General features: G+C 45.3%; 1 protein-coding gene across 4 annotated transcripts in view; it reads left to right on the top strand.

Annotated features, from left to right (window-relative positions):
- Positions 1–418: 418 nt before the first annotated feature.
- The window catches only part of LOC103189692 (transcription factor E2-alpha), a 33,496-nt gene continuing 13,949 nt past the window's right edge, over positions 419–19,965 (top strand). For 3 of the 4 annotated variants that reach the window (XM_042342652.1, XM_007910180.2, XM_042342651.1), the window contains exons 1-4: positions 419–704; positions 15,463–15,542; positions 16,798–16,900; positions 19,836–19,903. In XM_042342652.1, the coding sequence (XP_042198586.1) occupies positions 632–704; positions 15,463–15,542; positions 16,798–16,900; positions 19,836–19,903 (324 nt within the window). In that variant the 5' untranslated portion in view covers positions 419–631. The remainder of the gene's footprint in view (positions 705–15,462; positions 15,543–16,797; positions 16,901–19,835; positions 19,904–19,965) is intronic. The other variant, XM_042342653.1, reaches the window with a different exon arrangement.

Genomic DNA, 19,965 nt, shown 5'->3' with positions numbered 1-19,965 from the left:
CCCACGCCCTGCCCCTCCCCCGCCCTCCCCCCGCGCCCATGCGCCCCCCGCCGCCTCATCTCCTCATCCCACGCCCTCCCCCCTCCCCCGCGCTCATACCCACGCCCTCCCCCCGCGCTCATACCCACGCCCTCCCCCCTCCCCCCGCGCTCATACCCACGCCCTCCCCCCTCCCCCCGCGCTCATACCCACGCCCTCCCCCTCCCCCCGGCGCAGTGCTACTGTATTAAGTGTTGCGTTTGCATTGAAGTAAATCATCACTTTTTGAACTTAAAGCCAACTCTTATTTTTTTCTGGAAATACTTTTTTTTTGTCGGTCTCCTCCCCCTTCGCGCCCCCCCCCCCCCTCAATAGTCATATCCCAGGATTCAGTGCTGCAGGATTTACTCAGCAAACGGCAGAGTTGTCGGGAGCAGAGCCAGGGAGGTGTGCGGGCTCCATGTTTATTTGGGGAAAATCCGGATTATTGTGCTCGTGGGTTTACTGAATGCAAACGAGGAATATGTGGGAACAGCACCGTATATTGGTGACTAACCTGATTGTTGTCTGTGATCGCCTTCCGCCCTCTTTGTTTTTATGTATTGCAATAACACCTCTTTCCTTACCCTCCCCTCCCCTCTTCTCCCTTTAGATGTTTTCACCGCCGGCTTCTAATGGGAAAAACAGACCCACGACCCTTGCAAGCAACCAGTTTGGGGGAACAGGTACAGTTATTGTGATCAAAGCCCTGTCAATGTTGTGTGTGATATCTTTGCTCTCTCTCTCTCTCTCTCTCTCTCTCTGAAGCCGTGTGATGGTGCCCAGCTTGTGAATTGAATTAACGCACGTCTCTGCCTTTGTTTAGAAGAAGTTTATGTTTTGTTTAATGCATTTCGGAGATTTTATTTCAGTTTGCACATTTTGAGAGATATTGTACTTGAAGGGAGGGAGGGAGGGAGGGAGGGATATAAAATGGAGTAAAGAATCTCAGGAAGGTGCCTGAGTTTTTACTATACATTAATGCAAAGGCCGGAAACTTTTCATTAAGTTGGATTGTTTGTATTTTTTGAAAAGGTGGAATAATTGGAGGAATTTGTCCTTTTTTTCCCTATTGTCTATGTTCCCAGAGCAATTGTTTCATCCACACGAGGATGTTGAACATTGTTTGTGATGGAGCCTGTGCTGATGTTAGTGACGTGTTTTTTTGGCACAGCTCTGGGGTTGCTATGGATCTGGTCTAATGATAATTGTCATTGCAAATTTCTCTCTCTTTCTCTCTCGCAATGATATCCTCCTTCCCACGAGAAAAAAAAAGTTTTTGTGTGCCGGTGTACGTTACATAAACCCTCCCGTTGAGCTCTGCATTTGCTGTCGGTGTTCGTGGTGATTACATTCCCGTGTGTACAATGACAGGGATAACTGGTCTGTAGTTTCAGGCTGTTTCTCCTCCCTTCCACCCCGACCCCAAAGCCCCCCCCACACACACACACACACATTTATACACTCTATTGGGTCAAATGTTTTAATTTATCACCCAAATGTTTACTAAGATTACATTTCTAAATTGCTACGAGTTCAGAATGGATCTTAAAAAAAATGTTTTTATCGTATGCTACATGGAAAAAATTGCACCTTGCAGTCTCGTGCACAATTCTTAGTACTGTATTCCACATAGGATGTTTAATGCTTTATTTAAGATTAATCATAATAATCCATGTTTTTTGATATAGCGCCTTATCACGTCTTTTAGGCGTCTCAAAGCGTTTCACAGAATATATTGTAAACCTCGCTTATAGCAGAGCGCACCGTGTGTGTCGGTTATCAGGACACAAGTGATGGTCGCTGTTGTGTAGATGGGAAGAGTGAACAAACAGTGCATGTGCAGATATTTGTGCTGTGAACTGATGTATGGGGCAAAGAATACAAAATTTAAAAATTTGGTCACACGAATGTTTGTGGGACACTGCTGTGCGCAACTGGCTGCCAATTTGCCAAACACTTTGAGACATCTGGAATTCGCGATAAGTCGCTATATCAAAAGCAAGAATCATTATTAGTTGGGGGTGAATTGTGCTAATTGAATACAATTAGCTCTCTGTAGGACACCTCCCAGCCCCTTGGAGAGAACCGCAGAGGGAGAGGAAAAGGTGTTGCAGTGGGAGCTGTACCAATGTGCTGCATTTCGCCCACAAAACACGCAGTCATTACACTTTGCAGTATATCCTGTGAAGCGCTTAAAGACGTCTCGAATACGTGATGAGGTGCTCTATCAAATGCAAGGATTATTATTGTCATTGTTCAATTTAATGCCTTGAACCAAACCAGAAATGCTTAAGGAGTTCACGAACACCCATAGAACCCAGAGATCAGATTGGAAACCCCCAACCTACGCAGCGCAGCATCTGTTGTTTCCTATTAATTCTTTGGGGGTGGGGGGGGGCATTTTGACAGTTTTTTAGGAAGATTTAATCCCCGTATCACACATTGTGACATTGTTGGTATAAGTGACATATAATTGATAATTTTCTGCAACAAGATACAATAAGGAACTTGTGTTGCGCATTATTTCACACGTGAGGTGAAGTACTGTAGAAACCTGTGCTGGACCAGTGCAATGTTACGTTGTTTACTATCAATGAGACAGCGAGAGGCTGGTGTCTGAGTCTAACCGAGAGCTGGGAGTTCTTCACTGGTAGCTTTTTTTGTAACTGTCTCATCATTTTGGTCTAAATGCCACACAGAACACAAGCAAAGAGCGATTTGTCAGTGTTGTAGTTCCGATCGTTTCGAGAAGCCTCAGCAACGTGATCAGGTGCTGTATCAACTGCAGGGATTATATTATAGTGAGCGTCCGCACAGTGTTTTATTTTCCCCGCGTCGGCTTCTATGGGTTTTGCTGTTGCCGATCAAATGAAACCGATAACATCAATAACAACCCACAAACCGTTCGCCCTCTCTCCCCTGAGTCGCTGTATATTGATTGCTGCCATCTGTTGGATGTTGGGTCATTCCCCACCAGTTCATCAGATCTGTGTGTGGTTTGATCAAGTCATTTAAAGTAACAAAGTAATCTGCCTTTGGAGTGTGATTGGAAATCTTGTGACCATTTAATATTGATGGTTACCTGCGGTTTGTGGGTGGAGGTGAGGCGGCTCTGCTCAGGAGGTGACATGTTTTACTTCAGTTGCAGAAGTCCGTCCTGTGTGGGCTGAGTTTTTTGTCTCCTTATCTCATTCTTTAAACTTTATAAAAATCTTTTTTAACTCGTGCAGAATGAGGGAAAACCCCAGAAATAGATGTTTACATGTGAGAAGCAACTTACTTTTGTTTTTCTATACAATATATAATAAAAATGGTGAGTGAGGTGCAACAAACAATGAAGATGACGTAAAGGGTATAAGAGGCGAGAGCTGGGCTGGGTGTTTGCAGTTTTTGTGTGTGTCCCAAGGTAACGGAATGCCTACCTTGACTTTCTGCTGTTGATCCATTCAGACTCGCTGCTGTAAGCCTGGCGTTCGCAGCGACTGGTTCCTAATTGCTTCTCACTTCTCACCCCCATTCCTTCATTTGAACCAAAATTGCTGACTGTAATCTGTATGTGTTTATGTAATTGTTTTTGCTTCTGTGCGTGTTATTTTCTGTGCGTGTGTGTCTTTCTGCCTGTGCATATCTGTGTGATTCTTTTTTTGCCTCCTGAGTGTGTGTAGTTCTTTTGCTTTGTGTGGGTGTGGCATTCTCTGTTTCTGTCTGTTTGTGTTATTATTTCTGCCAGTGTGTATAGTTCTTTCTGTGCGCATGTGAATGTGTAACTTGTTTCCGCCTTTGAGTGTGTGTAATTCTCTTTCGCCTGTGTGTGAGATTTGTTTCAGTCGGCAATGCTTTTTCTGCCTGTGTTTGTGTATATGTAATCTGCTGATCAGAAACATTATAACTGAAGCATTTCCCATTTAATCACTCTCAATATAAACTTTACAATATCTTTTTATAATTTTTTTAATATATATTAAAGTTATCCCTCCTAGCTGCAGTACCTCCTGCATTGGAGCCATGTTGGGAATGAGCCAATAAACCCAAGCTGAAGGAGCTGGATTTATTCATGATTAAACCATATGAGAAAGTCATCAAAAGCCCTAAGATTGTGGCCGGCCAAATTTTATTTCCATTGCCGTATGTTTCTCGTTCCCGGGTGATCTTCCCGGTACCGGCATTGTAATGGCTTGTTCCGACATGAAAGGTGTTGTATATGTGTGAGGAGGAGTTGTTATTGTTGATGCTGTTTGAATCCCGCAAGCAGGAGATTAGTGAATCAGTTAGCGTCTGCTTGTGGGATTCAAACCATCCGAGGCAAAGTGGGTGTTGCTGGCGGCTGGCAAGGCCGGGAAGCACAGTGAGGTTGCTCAGCATGTCGCTCCCATGTGCTGGGGAGTCAGGAGAACATACTCACTAAACCGTCCTGCGGAATTTTTTCAATGTTACTATAAAGGCGTTTGCTTATCCAAAATACAGTCACAACACTTTCCTGTGAAGCTCTTTGGGAGGTGCTTTGTAGATAGTGTAAGATAATTAGTGTGTGTGTGCGTCTCTCTGTGCTCTGGATGCCTTCAGTTGTAGATGTGTCTGATTCTCGAGCTGTCACAGAGTACCCCACCCTCTGGAGGTGTTCTCTACAACCCCCTCCCCACCCACCCCAAAGCCTTGACTCCCACAAACTGCCACCAAATGTGACTGCATCGAGGCAGTACTTTATATAAATCCTCCCCAAAACAAACAGTGCTTCTCTGGCCGCGTGTGCCGACCCAGGAAGACGACCTTTTAAAGCTGAGCTGCTCTTGCCTCTGGTCATGTTTGTGGAAACAGAGCAAATGGTCTGTCTACAGACTGTGAAGGGGCTGTGTTCCCCTCTTCTCTCTCTCCTCCCCCCCCCCCCAGACTCCGTCTCTTCTCCCACCTCATCCTCTCTCTGTTCCACCTCAGCCTTCCTTTCTCTCACTCCCGCGCGCTCTCTGTTCCTGGACTTTTTTGAGTTAAAAACATCTGAAAAGTGAGAGCTGTATCGTGCAGCCCCGAGACCATGCAGTAAACTTGTAAAGTTCTGTGTGTACGTGGCAGCCGTTCACTGTAGTTAAAAAGAAATGACCTCTGATGGGAGTGCTCCCCCTCCCACGTTTCTTGTTGTGATTTGTTGTTCGGGCACTGTCTGACTCTCCCCGGGGTGGGGACTGGGTGATGTTTCGGTTGGTGGGGGGAGAGGCCTGGGTGGTGTTTCGGGGGTGGGGGGGGGTTGCAGGTTTCCCCAGGGATTCACTGAACAGGAAATAACAGACTGATCTGAGACAAAAAAAAGGCTAATAGTTTCACACTTCTCTAATCCACAAGTAACACCTCAATTTAAACCCTTTGTGTGACCGGGTTTAGTGGCTTTTTTGGTTACACATTGCTGGTCAGTGTGCCTATCGCCTTGGTTACTGCATCACCGAATCAGCCGCCGAACTTCCATTCCTCCAGGACCCGTTGCATGGCTTCTCTCCCCCCTCCCCCCCCCCCAGCCGGGCTCCTCAGCAGTTCCCGGGGGTTTACAGGCCGCTTGTGATAGTTAGCATGTTTGTAAAGTTATTTCAAACATGGGAGTGTGGACAGGCGTCACAGGGTGAAAAGCGTGTCTTCTCTCCCTCTACCCCACCCACCACCGCACCGCTTGGTCTGATCGGTACCGGCTCTGTCTGTGGGTGGGGGGGGAGAGCAGGCTGGTCGGTACAGCTCTGTGGGTGGGGGGTCTAGTCGGTATGGCTCTGTGTGGGGGAGGGCTGGTTGGTTTGGAGTCGTGACTCAGGCTGTTCCATTTGGAGAAGGTTTCCGGGAAGGGTTTGGTGACCGGGTCCTCACCTGGTTTTGTCCCCGGCTAAAGTTGATTTAAAAGTTTCAAGCTATCATTAAAGCTGAGACTTTTTTACTTTCTGGGGAACAAACGGGTAAAAGGAGACTTCGGTGATTGACTTTTAGTAACTTATTTGTCGGCAGTTAAATTCACTTTGGAGTTTCTTCAGTGGAATTCATTGTTAATGAACATCTCTGAATGTGGGATATAATTGCTGGCTCAGTGGCTGGGGGGAGGGGGCCGAGGGAGGTAATGGGGGGAGGAGGAGAGGAAAGAAAGGAGAGTGTGTGATGTGGTTTAACTCTAGTGTTTATGAGCTTCATTGGAAGTTGCTTTTAAATGTGTTTCAAATGTTGGGCAAACAGATAAATGCCTGAACAGGAATATCTTTTTTTCTTTTTTTAAAAAAACGTTTAACAACATGTTGGCACCAGTCAGGACTTTGTCCCATTGTTAAACCTTTCTCTTCAGTCAATCCCGAAAAGGGGAAAATGGGCCTCAGCAGCCCTAATGATCCGACAAACCAAAACAACAACTTATCAATTTCCAAGTAAAGTTGCCGGCACAATGGATTGAATTTATCATTTATAGGCCTTTCCTGGCTTTATGTTGGTTATAAATAGCCCCTTTGCTCGTTTAGGTTTTGCCGTCAACTTACAAATGAGCGGGTGACGTGCTCAGAGGAAGAGTTTAGTTTGGTGTTTTTTCAGCGTGTGAATGTTTTTGAAACTTAAATCAAAGGAATGTTTCTCGTAGTCTCCAGAAACCAATTTTTCTTTCTCTTCTCCTTCTCGCTCCCTTTCTCTTTTCAACTGATGTTTTCCTTCCCTTCATCCACACCACACACCCTCTAGATTAAAACTTTCTCCAACTGCTCTATAGATGTGTTTCTGCGCCATAGTAGCGCGCGCACATCACACACACAGCAGTGACATTTCAGTGTTCTGAAATGACGGAACTTGTGTTTCATTTTGCTATGTTTTATTATTGTGGCAGTAATCAAACAAATAAACAATGATGAGCAGAAATGACTTCTAACTGGAAATTGTTGCTGGATCACTGAAGGCTGAAATTACAGACACAGGTTTTAGTGCATTTTATTAGTGTTTCCCCGAGGCTTTTTATTGAGGTGAGCAGAATTCACGAACTTCTCGGTATAATGTGACACTCGCTGTTCAGAAGCATTTCTCCGGTTCCTGTGAAAGGATCCTTCTTCTGAATATTCTAATTTATTTACTGCCTGGTTTTTGTTTTATTTATTCACTCGCTTTGTGGCCTGAGAGTGTAATTAGCTGCTACGTTTGGCCCCCCCAATATAGTCACCATACCTTTACAGTAAATCCTACGAAGAGCTTTGAGATGTCCTGACTTTAAAGGAGCTGCATCGAAGCCCATTGTCAGGGCTCAGAGGCTATCCTGAAGGGCGCTTCTTCTACATACAAGTTGTCGTTGTTTTTGTTGTGTTACTGGCATCGGTGAAAATAAAATTTCTTAGGGTTAGGGATTTGACGTAGTGCTTGAAACGAGGCAGAGTTTCAACAGATTACAGTACAAGTTTACGTTTATAGGGCATCTTTCACGTCAGGAGGACGTCCCAAGCTTAACAATACTGACCTAGGAGTCGAAGGGGTGGGAGGGGAAGGTAACCAGAATCACGGTCAAAGAGGCAGGTCTTGACATGGAGGTTGAATGATGTGAGGGAGGTAACAAGTAATTACTATTGAGTGTAGTGACTTTGTATTTGTACATTGAGATTGATCTTGAGATAGAAAGAGTTGACTTGTTTTGAAAAACGGTTATTCCCTCTCGTCAGCTTAGCTAAGAAGGTCTACAGGTCAGAAAGTTGTGGGTTCAAACCTCACGTTGAAATTTGGGCTCAACCATGAATGCTCTGTATCTGTGTGTGTATGTTGGTGGGGGGGGGGTGTTAAATCCAGCTCATGTCTACCTGTTCGGGTGGTATTTTATTTAATTTATTGTTTATGTAGAGGGTTAAATGAGCGAGCAGAGCCGTTCATGTTAATGATCCAAAGTAACAAGCTTTTTTTTTGTTGGGAGGGAAGGACCAAAGCAAAGGATCTAATAGAATGGGGGAACAGGCTTGAGGGGCTGAATCACCTCCTCCTGTTCCCATGTTCATACATGAAACTCTGAATGGGAAGATTCATGAAAGCGCTCATCATTGTTTAACAGCTCTTGGAGGGTTTTTTGTTTAGCAATATATTTTTTCGTAAATCCTTCGCTTGCCTCTCGCACAGCTCGAGACCAAACAGTTTTTCACTCCAAAAATAAAAATTTGGGGGAGGGGCAGTTCGTCAGCACGTTTGGCCCTGTATTGTGGTCTCTCAAAGCCACGACTTGAGCCAAGCAGCCACAACACAGCAGTGTAAGCAAGAGCTAACTGATTAACTTGCTTTGTATTGTGTCTCCACGCTCTGTGTCAGTGTGAGGGTGAGAACTGATTGTTAAATATAAAATACAGCATGTGTTGTGGATTCTTTGTGTGTGTGTGTGTAGAGTAATGAGTGCGAGGGAAGATTTTTGTTCTCAAATGGCTGTTCGCTGCTGGTGTGAATGGAGGGTGGCAGCATCGCACCGGGGGCCAATCTACCAGTGCCTTTTGGGGTGAGCGCGCGGGAGGGGTGTGATGGGGAAGCACTTATTTCCTCATCTTGTGGTTGGCAAGAGTTTTTTGGGGGGAGGTGGGTGGGTGGGAGATTGTGAGCCAGGATTACATACTGGGGTAATGGTACAGTCACCAAAAGCGGCATTCCCTGAATTAGCTCTGAATTAGCCCTGGCTGTAGAGAACAAGTCTTTTCCCAAAGCAACAGGAATGGGAGTGGCATTGGAAACCTGACTTGAGGGAGTGACTCCACAGTGTGAATGTTCCTGCAGGTGACTGACTCAACCCAGTGCCTTATAGCCAGCCAGTAAGCTGTGGTGTGTTTTCCACTCTTCAGCAGAAGAGTCTCAAAGCAACTTTTTTTGTTGTTGGTGGGTGGCGGGGACAGAAGTTTGGCTGGATGAGAAACGGGACGTGGAATTGACGATCGTTTTTATTTCAGACACCAAAGTTTGTGTTTTACTAACCTGACAGGAAACGTACAACATAAACAGTAATTTGTGCACTAAACTTACAGTTCCTCCATTTACTTTGATCTGTGAGAAGATGTTTAATTCCTGCTGTATGTTCAGAAACGGAGAGTGTGATCATTAACTGGAGTGAATCCAAACTGGCCCAAACCTCAATACCTCACCACCACACACATACACACTCACACGGAAACCCACACACTCACTCTCTAGGTGTTTTAGGTGTTTGTGTTTTTACTGTCCTAGAATTTGGCAAGTTGTTGAATTTAGATTTAATCTTGTAAATTCTGTGAAGCATTGTGAGACATTGTGACAATGTGATAAGGTATTATATCACATACAAAGATTATGTAATCTTTTGAAGCCCGTTTTCTATATCTCAAAAGGAACTTGGAGGAAGCCGGCTTCAAAACTAAGATTTGTATTTTTAGGAATGTTACCGGGAGTAACTCCCTAAGTTGTATGTTGTTGGTTGTTCTCTCAGCTGGCACGTTAAAAACATAGACATTTACAGTTGGTCCATCTTGTCTGTACTGATTTTTAAACAATCGTTTCAGTCCCATTTACCTGCCCTTTTCCCCCTTCCCAAATCCCTGTAGTTTACTCCGCTTTATATTTCCAGATATCTAGACGCGATGGGCCAAGTGGTTGCCTTCTGTGCTGAAACTTTCTAGAATACCTATCAATAGCAAGGTATTCAATCCATTTTCTCTTCTTTCTCCCCTCACTCCCACCCACCCTATTACCTCTTCTCCCCCCACAAAAAACTACTGTGAATACTTGGTTGTCGCTTGTTGTCTGTTGCGAGTTGCTGATTATTCCAGTCTCCAGCTTTGAGAAGTTGAGTGAGACTGAGCTTCTGGCCAAGTCAGCCCTACCTTCAGGTTTGAGCTCTTCACTAATGCGGTAAAGTCCTGGCACCCAATGTAAAGCGTGTTTAAAGCTGCACCATTAATAATAGTCGGCGCTGGGAGGTTGGAATGAAATCAGATTATTATTGCGTTAGGAAGAGGAAAGCCGAATCAGCACATGAGTAGAACCCAAGGTGTTGTTTTCCTTGAAAAAAAATCTCTGTTCTCCGTGTGTTAACCCGGGGTCTCCGTGTGTTAACCCAGGTCCCAGACCCCGACGCTGGCCTTCTCCTTACTAATCACTCCTCATGGGCTGTGTGAATGCTGCTGCCACATTAGTGCCACAGTATGGGCACTGTTTTGTGCTGTGGACTCCTGCCCACCAGAAACTGGGTTGAAGCAGCCAAAACTGATTTCTCTCCAGTCTGTCACAGCTGTTTCATGGTTCAAGGTTGACTTTCAGTCTGGGTTGGTTTTGAGGTTGGGTTCCATAGGTGTAACATCACTACCCTCCCCTCCACACCCCCGCGGGCTTTACACTGGTCTGCACACTGACCACCTGAGTGACATCTCATGGGTCAGTTTCTGTTGTATTTACCTGATGTTGGTATGAAGGTGTCTGGGAGCTGGGAGCAATGACATTGAGGCATCATCACTGCTCCACACACCTACCCCCCCCCCCCTCCCCCCCACCAACGTGTGCCAGCTCCGTGCGCTGATAATGCCGCTTACTTTCTGGAAAGGCCTTGCTGCGTACACAACATGCGCTTCCCACCAGCACCAGTGACATCGAGCAGGAAATGGTGATAATAATAATAATACTTGCGTTTGATATAGCGCTTTTTGTGTCTTCTCGACTTCTCAAAGCGCTTCACAAAATAGACTGTCGACTAACGACTGGGTCCCTACTTACTGTTGGTAAACAGAGGCATGAGTGTGGAGCAAGGAAACTTACCCAACATTTCGCCCTGACTGGGAAGTGAATCCAGGTCTCTCGTTTGCGTGGCGAGTGCTCTAACCACTGAGCTACAGGGCTCCACTGTAGCTGGTAGGAACTGTTTTGGGAAAGGCCATGTCAGGCTGCCTGAATGGTGGTGACTCACAGCGATCCCCCCGGGGTTTGGTCGCTATCCTAGCAGCTGTCTGACACGCCTATTCTGATGTCTGACTCAGGTTACCAATCTGTGGTTAGTGGCACTTTGTGAAAGTAAACCTGTTGGTTTCCCCACCTTAGCTCATTCAGCCTGAAAGCCAGGAAAGCAGGTCGCTGGGGCTCCTGGTGTCAGTGACTCTTTAGTTTGAGTGTTTATAGTGCGTGCTCCGTGATTGATGTTGAGCGTACGTACAATCAGTGCTGTATGATTGGTGGGAGTTAAATATGATCATTTATAAATGCACACGTGAATATGTATCACCATTAGAATGGGGCCCAACTATACTGCCCCATTTTCTTTAGATAAAGTTTTGAATTCAGTCTGTCTGCACCAATGTAGTGGTTCAATATTTCTCGTGACCATTGAATGAGTCATCAAGTTGCCAAAAATAATTTCGTTTTATTAAAACAAAATACACTGCTTTCCCTCCCCTATTGTGTTAGCTTTGCGCTGATTTCTCTGCCCATTCACGACTCTTTATAACTGAAGCTTCCTCACCTCACATGCTTCAGACTGGAGCAAGTTGGAAATGTAGACCAGATGTGAAGTCAGTCTTCAAATTGCTGATCAGCCCAAAGGAAACAATGACTTAACTCACTTGTTTGGATTCTCCTGACGATTGATTTCCTCATCCTCTCGCTTTCCTTTTTGGGGGCTTTACATTGTGACAAACTGCGCTCGTTCTCTCGCTCTGTCTGTCTCTCTAGCTCCCTCTCTCCCTCTGTCTTTCTCTCTCTCTCTCTCTCTGTCTGTCTCTGGTCCCTGTTTATGTAGCAACGAGTCTTGTGCGTCTCCACAGACAGAATGCCCTTTGCTCCAGACATTTCTTAACTCTGTCCCCGATCACAGACTTCAAAAAGGTGGCTGTCTGAGCGATTTGCGGCAGATAATAATCAGAATTTGACAGCTCGCGCACCAGCGCTATTGGTGGCTGAAACAATAACGGGAAGTTAGCCACCAGCATCCGGGCAATGTTACATTAAATCAGTTTGGCGATTCCAACTTATGGTTTTCTTATAAATTTTTCAAAAAGTCAGAGAGAGGCCATGACCATCTGATCAAGACTCTTTCAGATGATGAAGGTCCTTCGGCCCATCTCATCCTTCTAGGACCCCCCCCCCCCCCCAGCCCATCACTTTTCTTGTTGAAAAGTACCACAGGCTCTTTAACATTCCCCCGAAGAGGGCGCAGATGGGGCCTTGGTTTACTCTCTTATCCAACAATGAAGTGCTCTCCCAGCACTGTGTGAAGCGCCAGCCTGGCTTGTGAGCTCCAAGTTCCCCGCGTGTGTCTGTGTGTGTGTGGGGGGGGGTGGGTCTTGAACCCACAACTTTCCGACTCTGAAACGAGAGCCCAAGTAATTGAGCCATAATCGTAAAAGACGCGTCTTTGGCTGCTGTGTTCTTGTCTTTTTTTAAAACAATAAAAAAACTTTGGCGACTGCAAGAGCTTAGTTACATTTCATCCCGTGATCGAAAGCGTATTTTGAGAATAGAAATTGTGTGTTTCGATTGTACGCTCAATACAAAAAGTATTTTTTGTGTGTAACTGACTGCAGAACACCCCCCCCATCCCCGTCTCATTACTAACCAGGAAATCCAGCCATTCCACTCCCGCTTATTGGGATGCCAACCATACCCTAAGCGCCGGCTTTATTTAACTCCAAGCGTTGACTCAACCATGACGTGTTTGTTGCTGCTTTTAACTCTGAGCAATGGGAGTCTCATGCCAGGGAAACCGACACCCTCTGTCGGCAACTTTGTGGTTGTGCAGTGATCATCTTTGGGAAGAGGAGTTTGTTCATTTCAACAGCGAAGCGAGTGAGAAGCTGCCGTTATCATAACAAAATATAATTGTCCTCACATTCTTTGTCGGGGAGCCTTTAACATCAGGAAGGACGTCTTAAATCACTTCATGGGATTTTTTTACTGTCGAGTGTAGAGACTGTGTTTTGTAAGTGAACAGGATGGCAAATTTTGCACAGAGTGACATCCCCATTGTGAAGTGAATGCCCAATTTTTTTTTTCTCTTTTAAGTATTTTTATTTGTGGGTTTGTCAGCCAGGACACCAACTGGGAGAGAAACTCCTTGGCCTTTTCATATTGTGCATTAATCTGAGCCCGAGGAATCAATAGCATGTCTGACATTAGTGGGAGCCATCACCATACTTAAGAGCAACCAAACCAGACAGCGCTCCATATCCACCACTTACTCTGTGTCTGGAGTGGAATGCGCTTGCGATCTCTCTCTCCTCCTTCCCCCTGGGGATACACCGATGGTTACTTAATTCTGGAGAATATTAGGCAGAGGCTGGTTCTTATTGGTAATAAACTTGTTTATTAAGCAGTGTATCTATTTGTTTTCCTAGTTAAATGTTTATCTCCTTTTTAAACCTTCCGAGCAATTCTGCACCTTCGTTCAGCCCAGTGCCTGGCTCAGGTCATCAGTCCTTTTGTGAGTACCCTGACCCCAGGTTATAATTGATAACATTCACCCACAAAATAGTCCTTCCACTTTACAGTGGATCCCGTGAAGCACTTTGAAACCTCTTGCTGATGTGATGATATCAAATTCAACAATTTTTATTATAATACCCATCTGCTTCAGTGATTACAATGCTGAAACATCCCAAAAGTGCTTTGTGGGTAATTGCTGTCCGGTGTAGTGACTGGATATTTTGTGGGCGAATGCAGCCAATGTGCGCACAGTGAAGTTAGAGCAACCGATTGAATTTATAAAAAGGTGTGAAGTGAATGATCAGTCTCTTGTTTGCCAGGACACGGGGGGGAGGGGGGGAGAGAAACTCTTTTCCGAATACAGTAGTACCATGGGATCTTTAACTTTCGCTTGAACTTAGCCCAGGCGAGCCCGCCAGCCGCGATTCCCCAGCTCTGAGCCAGGACGCCTCTGGTTTGCACTATTTCAGTGTTGCAGCGTGTTGATCAGTCCGTTCCCCATTTCACTGATGAGCTAATTCTCCTGAAGCCTTCTTTATAAATGAGTAATTTTCCACGGTCGGCTAAATGAGTGACGAAAGGCTGAGATTCTAAAGCTCAAAATAAACTTGGAATTTCAGCCAAGAGCCGGCGACTAACTAACTTGTTCTCAGGCTCTGCTGTCATTTTTTGCAAAATACTTCTGTGCGTTTTTACCACTTTCACATCATCCCCGAAATAGCCATAAAAACGAATGAGCAGTTTTACCTGGGGATTGTTGGCCAGGACACAGACAGGAGCTTGATTTAACATCTTATCCAAAGAATGGCACCTCTAACACTGCAGCACATGGCCCCCCCGATTACATTGTGAGCGGTGCTTAAACCCACATCCCTCTGACTTAATAATAATAATCCTTGCATTTGATATAGCGCTTTTCACATCGGGAGGACGTCCCAAAGCGCTTCACAGAATATACTGTAAAGTGAATTGACTGTATATTTGTGGGCGAACGGGGCAGCCAATTGCGCACAGCAATGTCCCACAAACAGTCGTAGAGTGAAAATGACCAATTTATTATTGTTTTGGGTTTTTTGGAGGGATTATTATTAGGCTCTGTGTGGAGTAAGGAAACTTGCCCAAGGTTTCGCCCTCTGCCTGGAATTGAACTCAGGTCTCTCACTTGCAAAGCGAGTGCTCTAACCACTGAGCTACAGGACTCCACTTGGTGGCGAGAGCAAGTGAGCCAGGCTGACACACAGTCCTCGCTCTGCACAATACCCCATAGTGGCTGCGCGCTGACACTGGCACCGATTACCAACCGTAGGTAATCGCCCTGTTAGGCTAGATCATCTCTGCCGAGAAGGGGGTGGGGCGGGACTTGGTGCCTAGCGGTAGGGTAGCTTACCGTGAATTTAACACTACTTAAAAGTTTGATGTAATTAGCACGAGCGCCCAGTCTCGCTGTGGGGGAAGCGCACCGTGAGAGTAGAGTTGGCGGTGATTGTGGCTCTGGTGTTTCACTGATTGATTAAAATCTGATTGATTCTGGAGGTCTATTGGCTTCTCCTGCAAGTGCTCCGATGTTGTACATGAAGGGCGTTACTTAAATGAAAGACTTTGTTATTGGTTCAGAATAGAATCATCTTCAACGAGACCCTTCCATTTTTTTTCTTTTTATCCTCTCTCTTTCTCCTCCTCTCCCTCTCCCCTCCCTCTCTCTCTCGTGTACTTTCTGTTTCCTCTTTGTCAATGAGGGGACCCTCAGGAGCAGGCGTCCTGTCAGCTACCGAGCTCCTCGACCACACCATCTCTGACCCAGAGTTTATTGCTCGTGATGTCGACGCTCAAACTGCAGGCTATTTCAGAGTTCCCAGGATTTGTCTTTCCAATATTTTGATTGTCTGCATGACTGTTTTCCTTAATCCTGTTCTTGTCGAGATATTGATGAGTGTAGTAATCTGAGGAGGGGTAGGCTTTCTTTTTGAATTTTTCAAACTAGCTATGATTGTATTTGTGTGCGCTTTGGTTTCTAAGATAAACTCTTCATTAATCTCCTCTCTTGAATTCCAGGTTTGGATGAACGGATAGCTTCCGGTCCTTGGGCACCAAATACACAGAACAACAACCCATCAACGTATGACCAGCCCAGGGTAAGAGTGTGTTATTACCTGCCCCTTGTGGGGTTGGTTGGATGGGGGTTACAAATGCCCACAGTAATGTAGTGGATCTTTTCTACGTCTGTGTCTCTATTGTTGGTGAGGTGAGAGAAGACGGAACCGTGTAAGTCAGGAATTAAAGCACACACAGTGCCCTGTGCCAGGCCTGTAATTCAAGCTAACTCTTTGTCCGCCTTGCAAGCTGGCTCTCTGATCGTCTCATCCAGCTGTTGCCTTGTTGCAAATGTTGAGGCCCACCCCCAATAATATTCCTTACATTTGATAGGCCTCCTTTCATGGCAGGAGGACGTCACGGGATAAACTGTAATAGACTTTTTTGGGGGGGGGGATCTTCTAATTGTCCCCCATTGAACATTGCCTCTTGTCTCCCCTTTCTCTACCCCCCCCCCCCCACCCCCTGCCCTCCACCCGCCCTCCAAGTTTCTATCCTCGTTATTTCACATTTCAATTTAGCAAAAGAAAAATGCTTTTCCTGTTTTTCCTCTCTCCAATAGTTGTAATAGGCGGAAGAGATCTCATTGTGTTGGTGGTTAAAAACAGGGTCTAAATTGTTGTAGACGTCCCGCTGTTTGTTTCCTGTGGACAATGTGGGCTGCTATATTTAACCAGTGAGTCAGCTGAAGGCCGGCTGGAAGATTTCTGTTAGGAAAACCCCGTCTGGATTAATCCAGAGTGTCGGCATGCTGCCCACAGCTGTGTCCTGGGAAGCTCCCAACATTCCCGTTTCCTATCAGATCTGTCTGGCTGCTGCTCACTAGCGTGGACACGTGGAGGGCTCCTTAACCGCTCCGTTTCTCCGGTACCGGGGCCAAGTCGTTGTGAATCCTGAGAGCTGGAATGTTGGCTGTGAGCTTCCCTGATGTGTGGGGGCAGAACCTCTCATGCTTTGTGTTGGTGTCAGAGTTGGTGGAGAATGTGAGGAAGTGACTCAGAAACACCACCTACTACAGTAGGTGGTCTACGTTCTTTGAACTAGGCTCCCTCACACTCAAGGCTCCCTCCCTCCCCGAACAGGTCTTGTCCTCCCTCTGACAGGAATTGCACAGGGTTTCTGCTGCTCGTGGTTTGTTTTTTGAGGTGGGAGATTGTACGTTCCTGGAGGGTGGGGGTCCCTTTGGAAACCCACCAATGTGGCCCTAATCTGTGGCCGTCTTCAAACAGTTGTGTTTTTTTGCAACGAGAATCTGTTTAGTTTGAGATTTTGAGGATTGTAATGTTTCTTTCTCAGGTGTATGGAGAAGCTGCTCATTACGGTGACCACGGCCCCAGCAGAGAGCTGCCCTCACACGAAGGCATGTCTTCATCTTCGTTCATAAACTCGGGGCTTGTTGGTCAGTAACCAGTGGATGATCTTTGAACCCCCTAAACCACCACTCTCTCCCCCACCCACCCTTCAACAGAGTAAACTCAAAGCTTTTCAGTAACTAACTTCTTGCGGTTGTTTGTGGGTGGGTGGGTGGTGGAAGGGCTTTGAATGGGTGGAGACTGTGGTGGGCGAATCCTAATTGTATTTTGTATGGACAATTCTGTTTTTTTGCTCCCCACCTAAATCCCCCCCACCCCATTGAGAATTGATTTGGGCTTTATAATACAACTCTTAAAACAGTAGCAATTTAAATTAGTTTCAAGTCAGTTTCCTGAATTGTTTGTGCTCTGTAATAATGTGAATTTAAATATTTAATCTGTTGGGTGGGGTGTGGGGGTTAAGCCTTGATTTTTGTGCTGAGTTTTTGCCCAGGCCATTCAGCCCATTGAGCCTGTTCGTGTAATGTGCAGTGTAATGTCCAGGGGAAGGGTTGTTCTTTGGCTGAAGGTGTTGCATTTGGATTCAGAGATGTAATGGTTGTAATTTCCCATTTGGATTGACTCCCTCACCCCAGACGGAGGACGTGGAGAGCAGAGTGTAAATGCTTTGTATGTGACACTAAGTTGGTACCGTAGTAGTCATGACCCTGATGTGTTTTGATATCCTCAGTATTTCATCTCTTGCAAATCCAGTCGAAATTGTCGTGTTTTTTTTCCCCCCACGTCTGCCAGTTGTTTCCAATCTGCCCCGTCGGTGTCTCTCATCTTCTGCTGCTAACATTCTGGCCTGTTTCCTACTGTCGCCATTTTTTTAATCTCGTTGACTCTCATCCTCTAGACTCGTTCTTGCTTTTCTAACTGTCCTGAAACCTGTCGCTGCTGAGTGCAGATGTGGCCTTTTGATAACTGAGCTCCTGGAATCTGGTTCACTGTCCATTCACATGCCGTTGTTGTACTGGGTAATGTCCAGCATGTGAATGGGCGGCCCATTGCTGTAAACTATTGCTGTGTTACAGTATGATGGACTAGAGGGAGTTATTTGGTGCTTTACTGCTGTTTATAATTAATGTAGACTCTTGAGACTGCAGTAGCCTCCATTCCTGGATGCACCATTAGGAAGGTAGAATGGGTAGAATCCTCAAAAAAAGTTTACATTTCCATTGCCCTTCACACAGAGGTCATCTCAGCACTTACAAAGGTGATCATCTCGCCTGAGCCGAAGGCTTAGTTTTTTTTCAAAGAAAAACAGTCACTACACGTCATAGGACTTCCTGCAATTCCTACAACAGAATCTTGTGTCCCCACAATGCACTTTGCATTCTGTGAAGCGCTTTGAGACGTCCTCCCGACATGTGTCAAGTGTAACGACTGCGAATGTTGATGAAGCAAATGGCTTTGCAGCAATTAAAACAATGCGTTGATAAAAGAAATAAATAATTGAGAATAAGTCAGATAAGGCTGAGGTATAACTGTCTAATAAGTCACTATTTATAAAAGTGTCAGAAGGCGAGGTGTGGGGGCGGGGAAATGAAGACAGAGAAACCGTCTTTTGGCAAATGCAGCATCTGAAGACAGCCTATAATTATGGTTTGAGTTCTTCCTATGGTGATGGAAGCAACAGCTCTGTGAAGCCACTGAGTGTCGATCGGGAGCAATGGATCCCTTACTGGGGAATAATGTGAATTAAGGGAAGGAAATCTATCTGTCGGTCGCTATTCCCTGGCCGAAATCTGCATCACTTTTCCAGACGGGAGAGACGAGGCTTTATTTATTCTCTATTGTGTTTTAAATATGTCATTCGGATGTTCAGAGGCAGATAAAATGCAGGCAACAATGTAAAGTGTGTGAATGATTCTGTGCGTGCGTGTGTGTGCGGGTGCGCACACAAGAATCTCCTGTAGGAATTGCAGGGAGTAATTTCTGGGCAACCATGTGCAAAATCCCTGTGGATTGAGAGAAACAGTGCGATGCTGTGTGCCTGTTTTGCACCTGCTCCCAGCGCCCCGAGTGATTAATTTGTTATGCCGCGGGGGCAGGGGGGCGGGAGAGGTGGAGATTCTTTTAATATATATTTTACATATAATTTGCGTTCTTTTTAAAGAGAACGTTTTTTTTTCCACGCTTAAATTTTGTTTGTAGATGATATCGATTTTTTTAAACCGTTTTAAATTTCTCTCTTTACCTTTTTTAAAACAAAATGGAGGAGAGATTGGATGCTTGTGATCAGCATTTTGCATATTTGACTGGTTTGTACGATTTAATTTTAGATTGTGTGACCTGCGTTGGGGTTTGAGTTTATATATAGTGTCTGAGACTGAGTGGGTCTGGCCTCTTATATCCATAATAAGACGGATAAACTCTAAAGTGCCCGTTTTTCCACTCCCTGTCCTCCCTAACACAACCTTTATTTTATTTAAGTTCTTGGATTTCTCAGGCCAGCAAAAATGTGCTGAAAGTCAACTGTTCAGCAATTGGCTGATGTATAAGATTCTGGAGCCACCTTTGTTGCTCGAGTTGGACAAAATTGAGGGGGTTCTTGACGGTAAATAAATGGAGAGAAACAATTTTCACTGATCGGGGAGTCAGTGACCGGGGAGCGTAGTTATCAGATAGTCACCAGGAGAGTGAAAGGAGAGTTTAGGAAACTTATTTTTCACTTAGAGTTGTTAGGACATGGAATGCCCCATCAAGTCAGATGGGTCTATGAGAGAGGCTTGAGGGAGACGGGAGTAGGGCAATGGGATTGGATGAACAGTTCAGTCACAGAGAGAGAGAGAATGTCGACTTGATGGATGAATCCGCTTTAAATTTCTAATTTTACAACAAATTAACTCATCGTGTTTTTTTGTTTTTTGCGTCTAGAATAGGGATTCCTGTGATACGTTTGACTGGCGAAGTGACCTTTATTTTTCATTTACCATCGATGCTTAATCTCTCTCTCTCTCGCTCTCTCTCCTGCAGTAAAAAATTCTGAAAGAGTTCCTTTCACTGCGTTTGGAAGAGAAGCTGCCATGCCGCCTTTGAATCAGGTGAGCGACCTGCAGTTTTTATTGTTTTTTTAAAAAAAATACCTCCTCCGGTTGAGTTTGTC

Source organism: Callorhinchus milii, unplaced genomic scaffold (genome assembly GCF_018977255.1).
Source record: "Callorhinchus milii isolate IMCB2004 unplaced genomic scaffold, IMCB_Cmil_1.0 Scaffold21, whole genome shotgun sequence".
Classification (NCBI taxonomy): Eukaryota; Metazoa; Chordata; class Chondrichthyes; order Chimaeriformes; family Callorhinchidae; genus Callorhinchus; species Callorhinchus milii.
The sequence above is the reverse complement of the archived record's forward strand: the minus strand, read 5'-3'. Positions and strand labels throughout refer to the sequence as shown.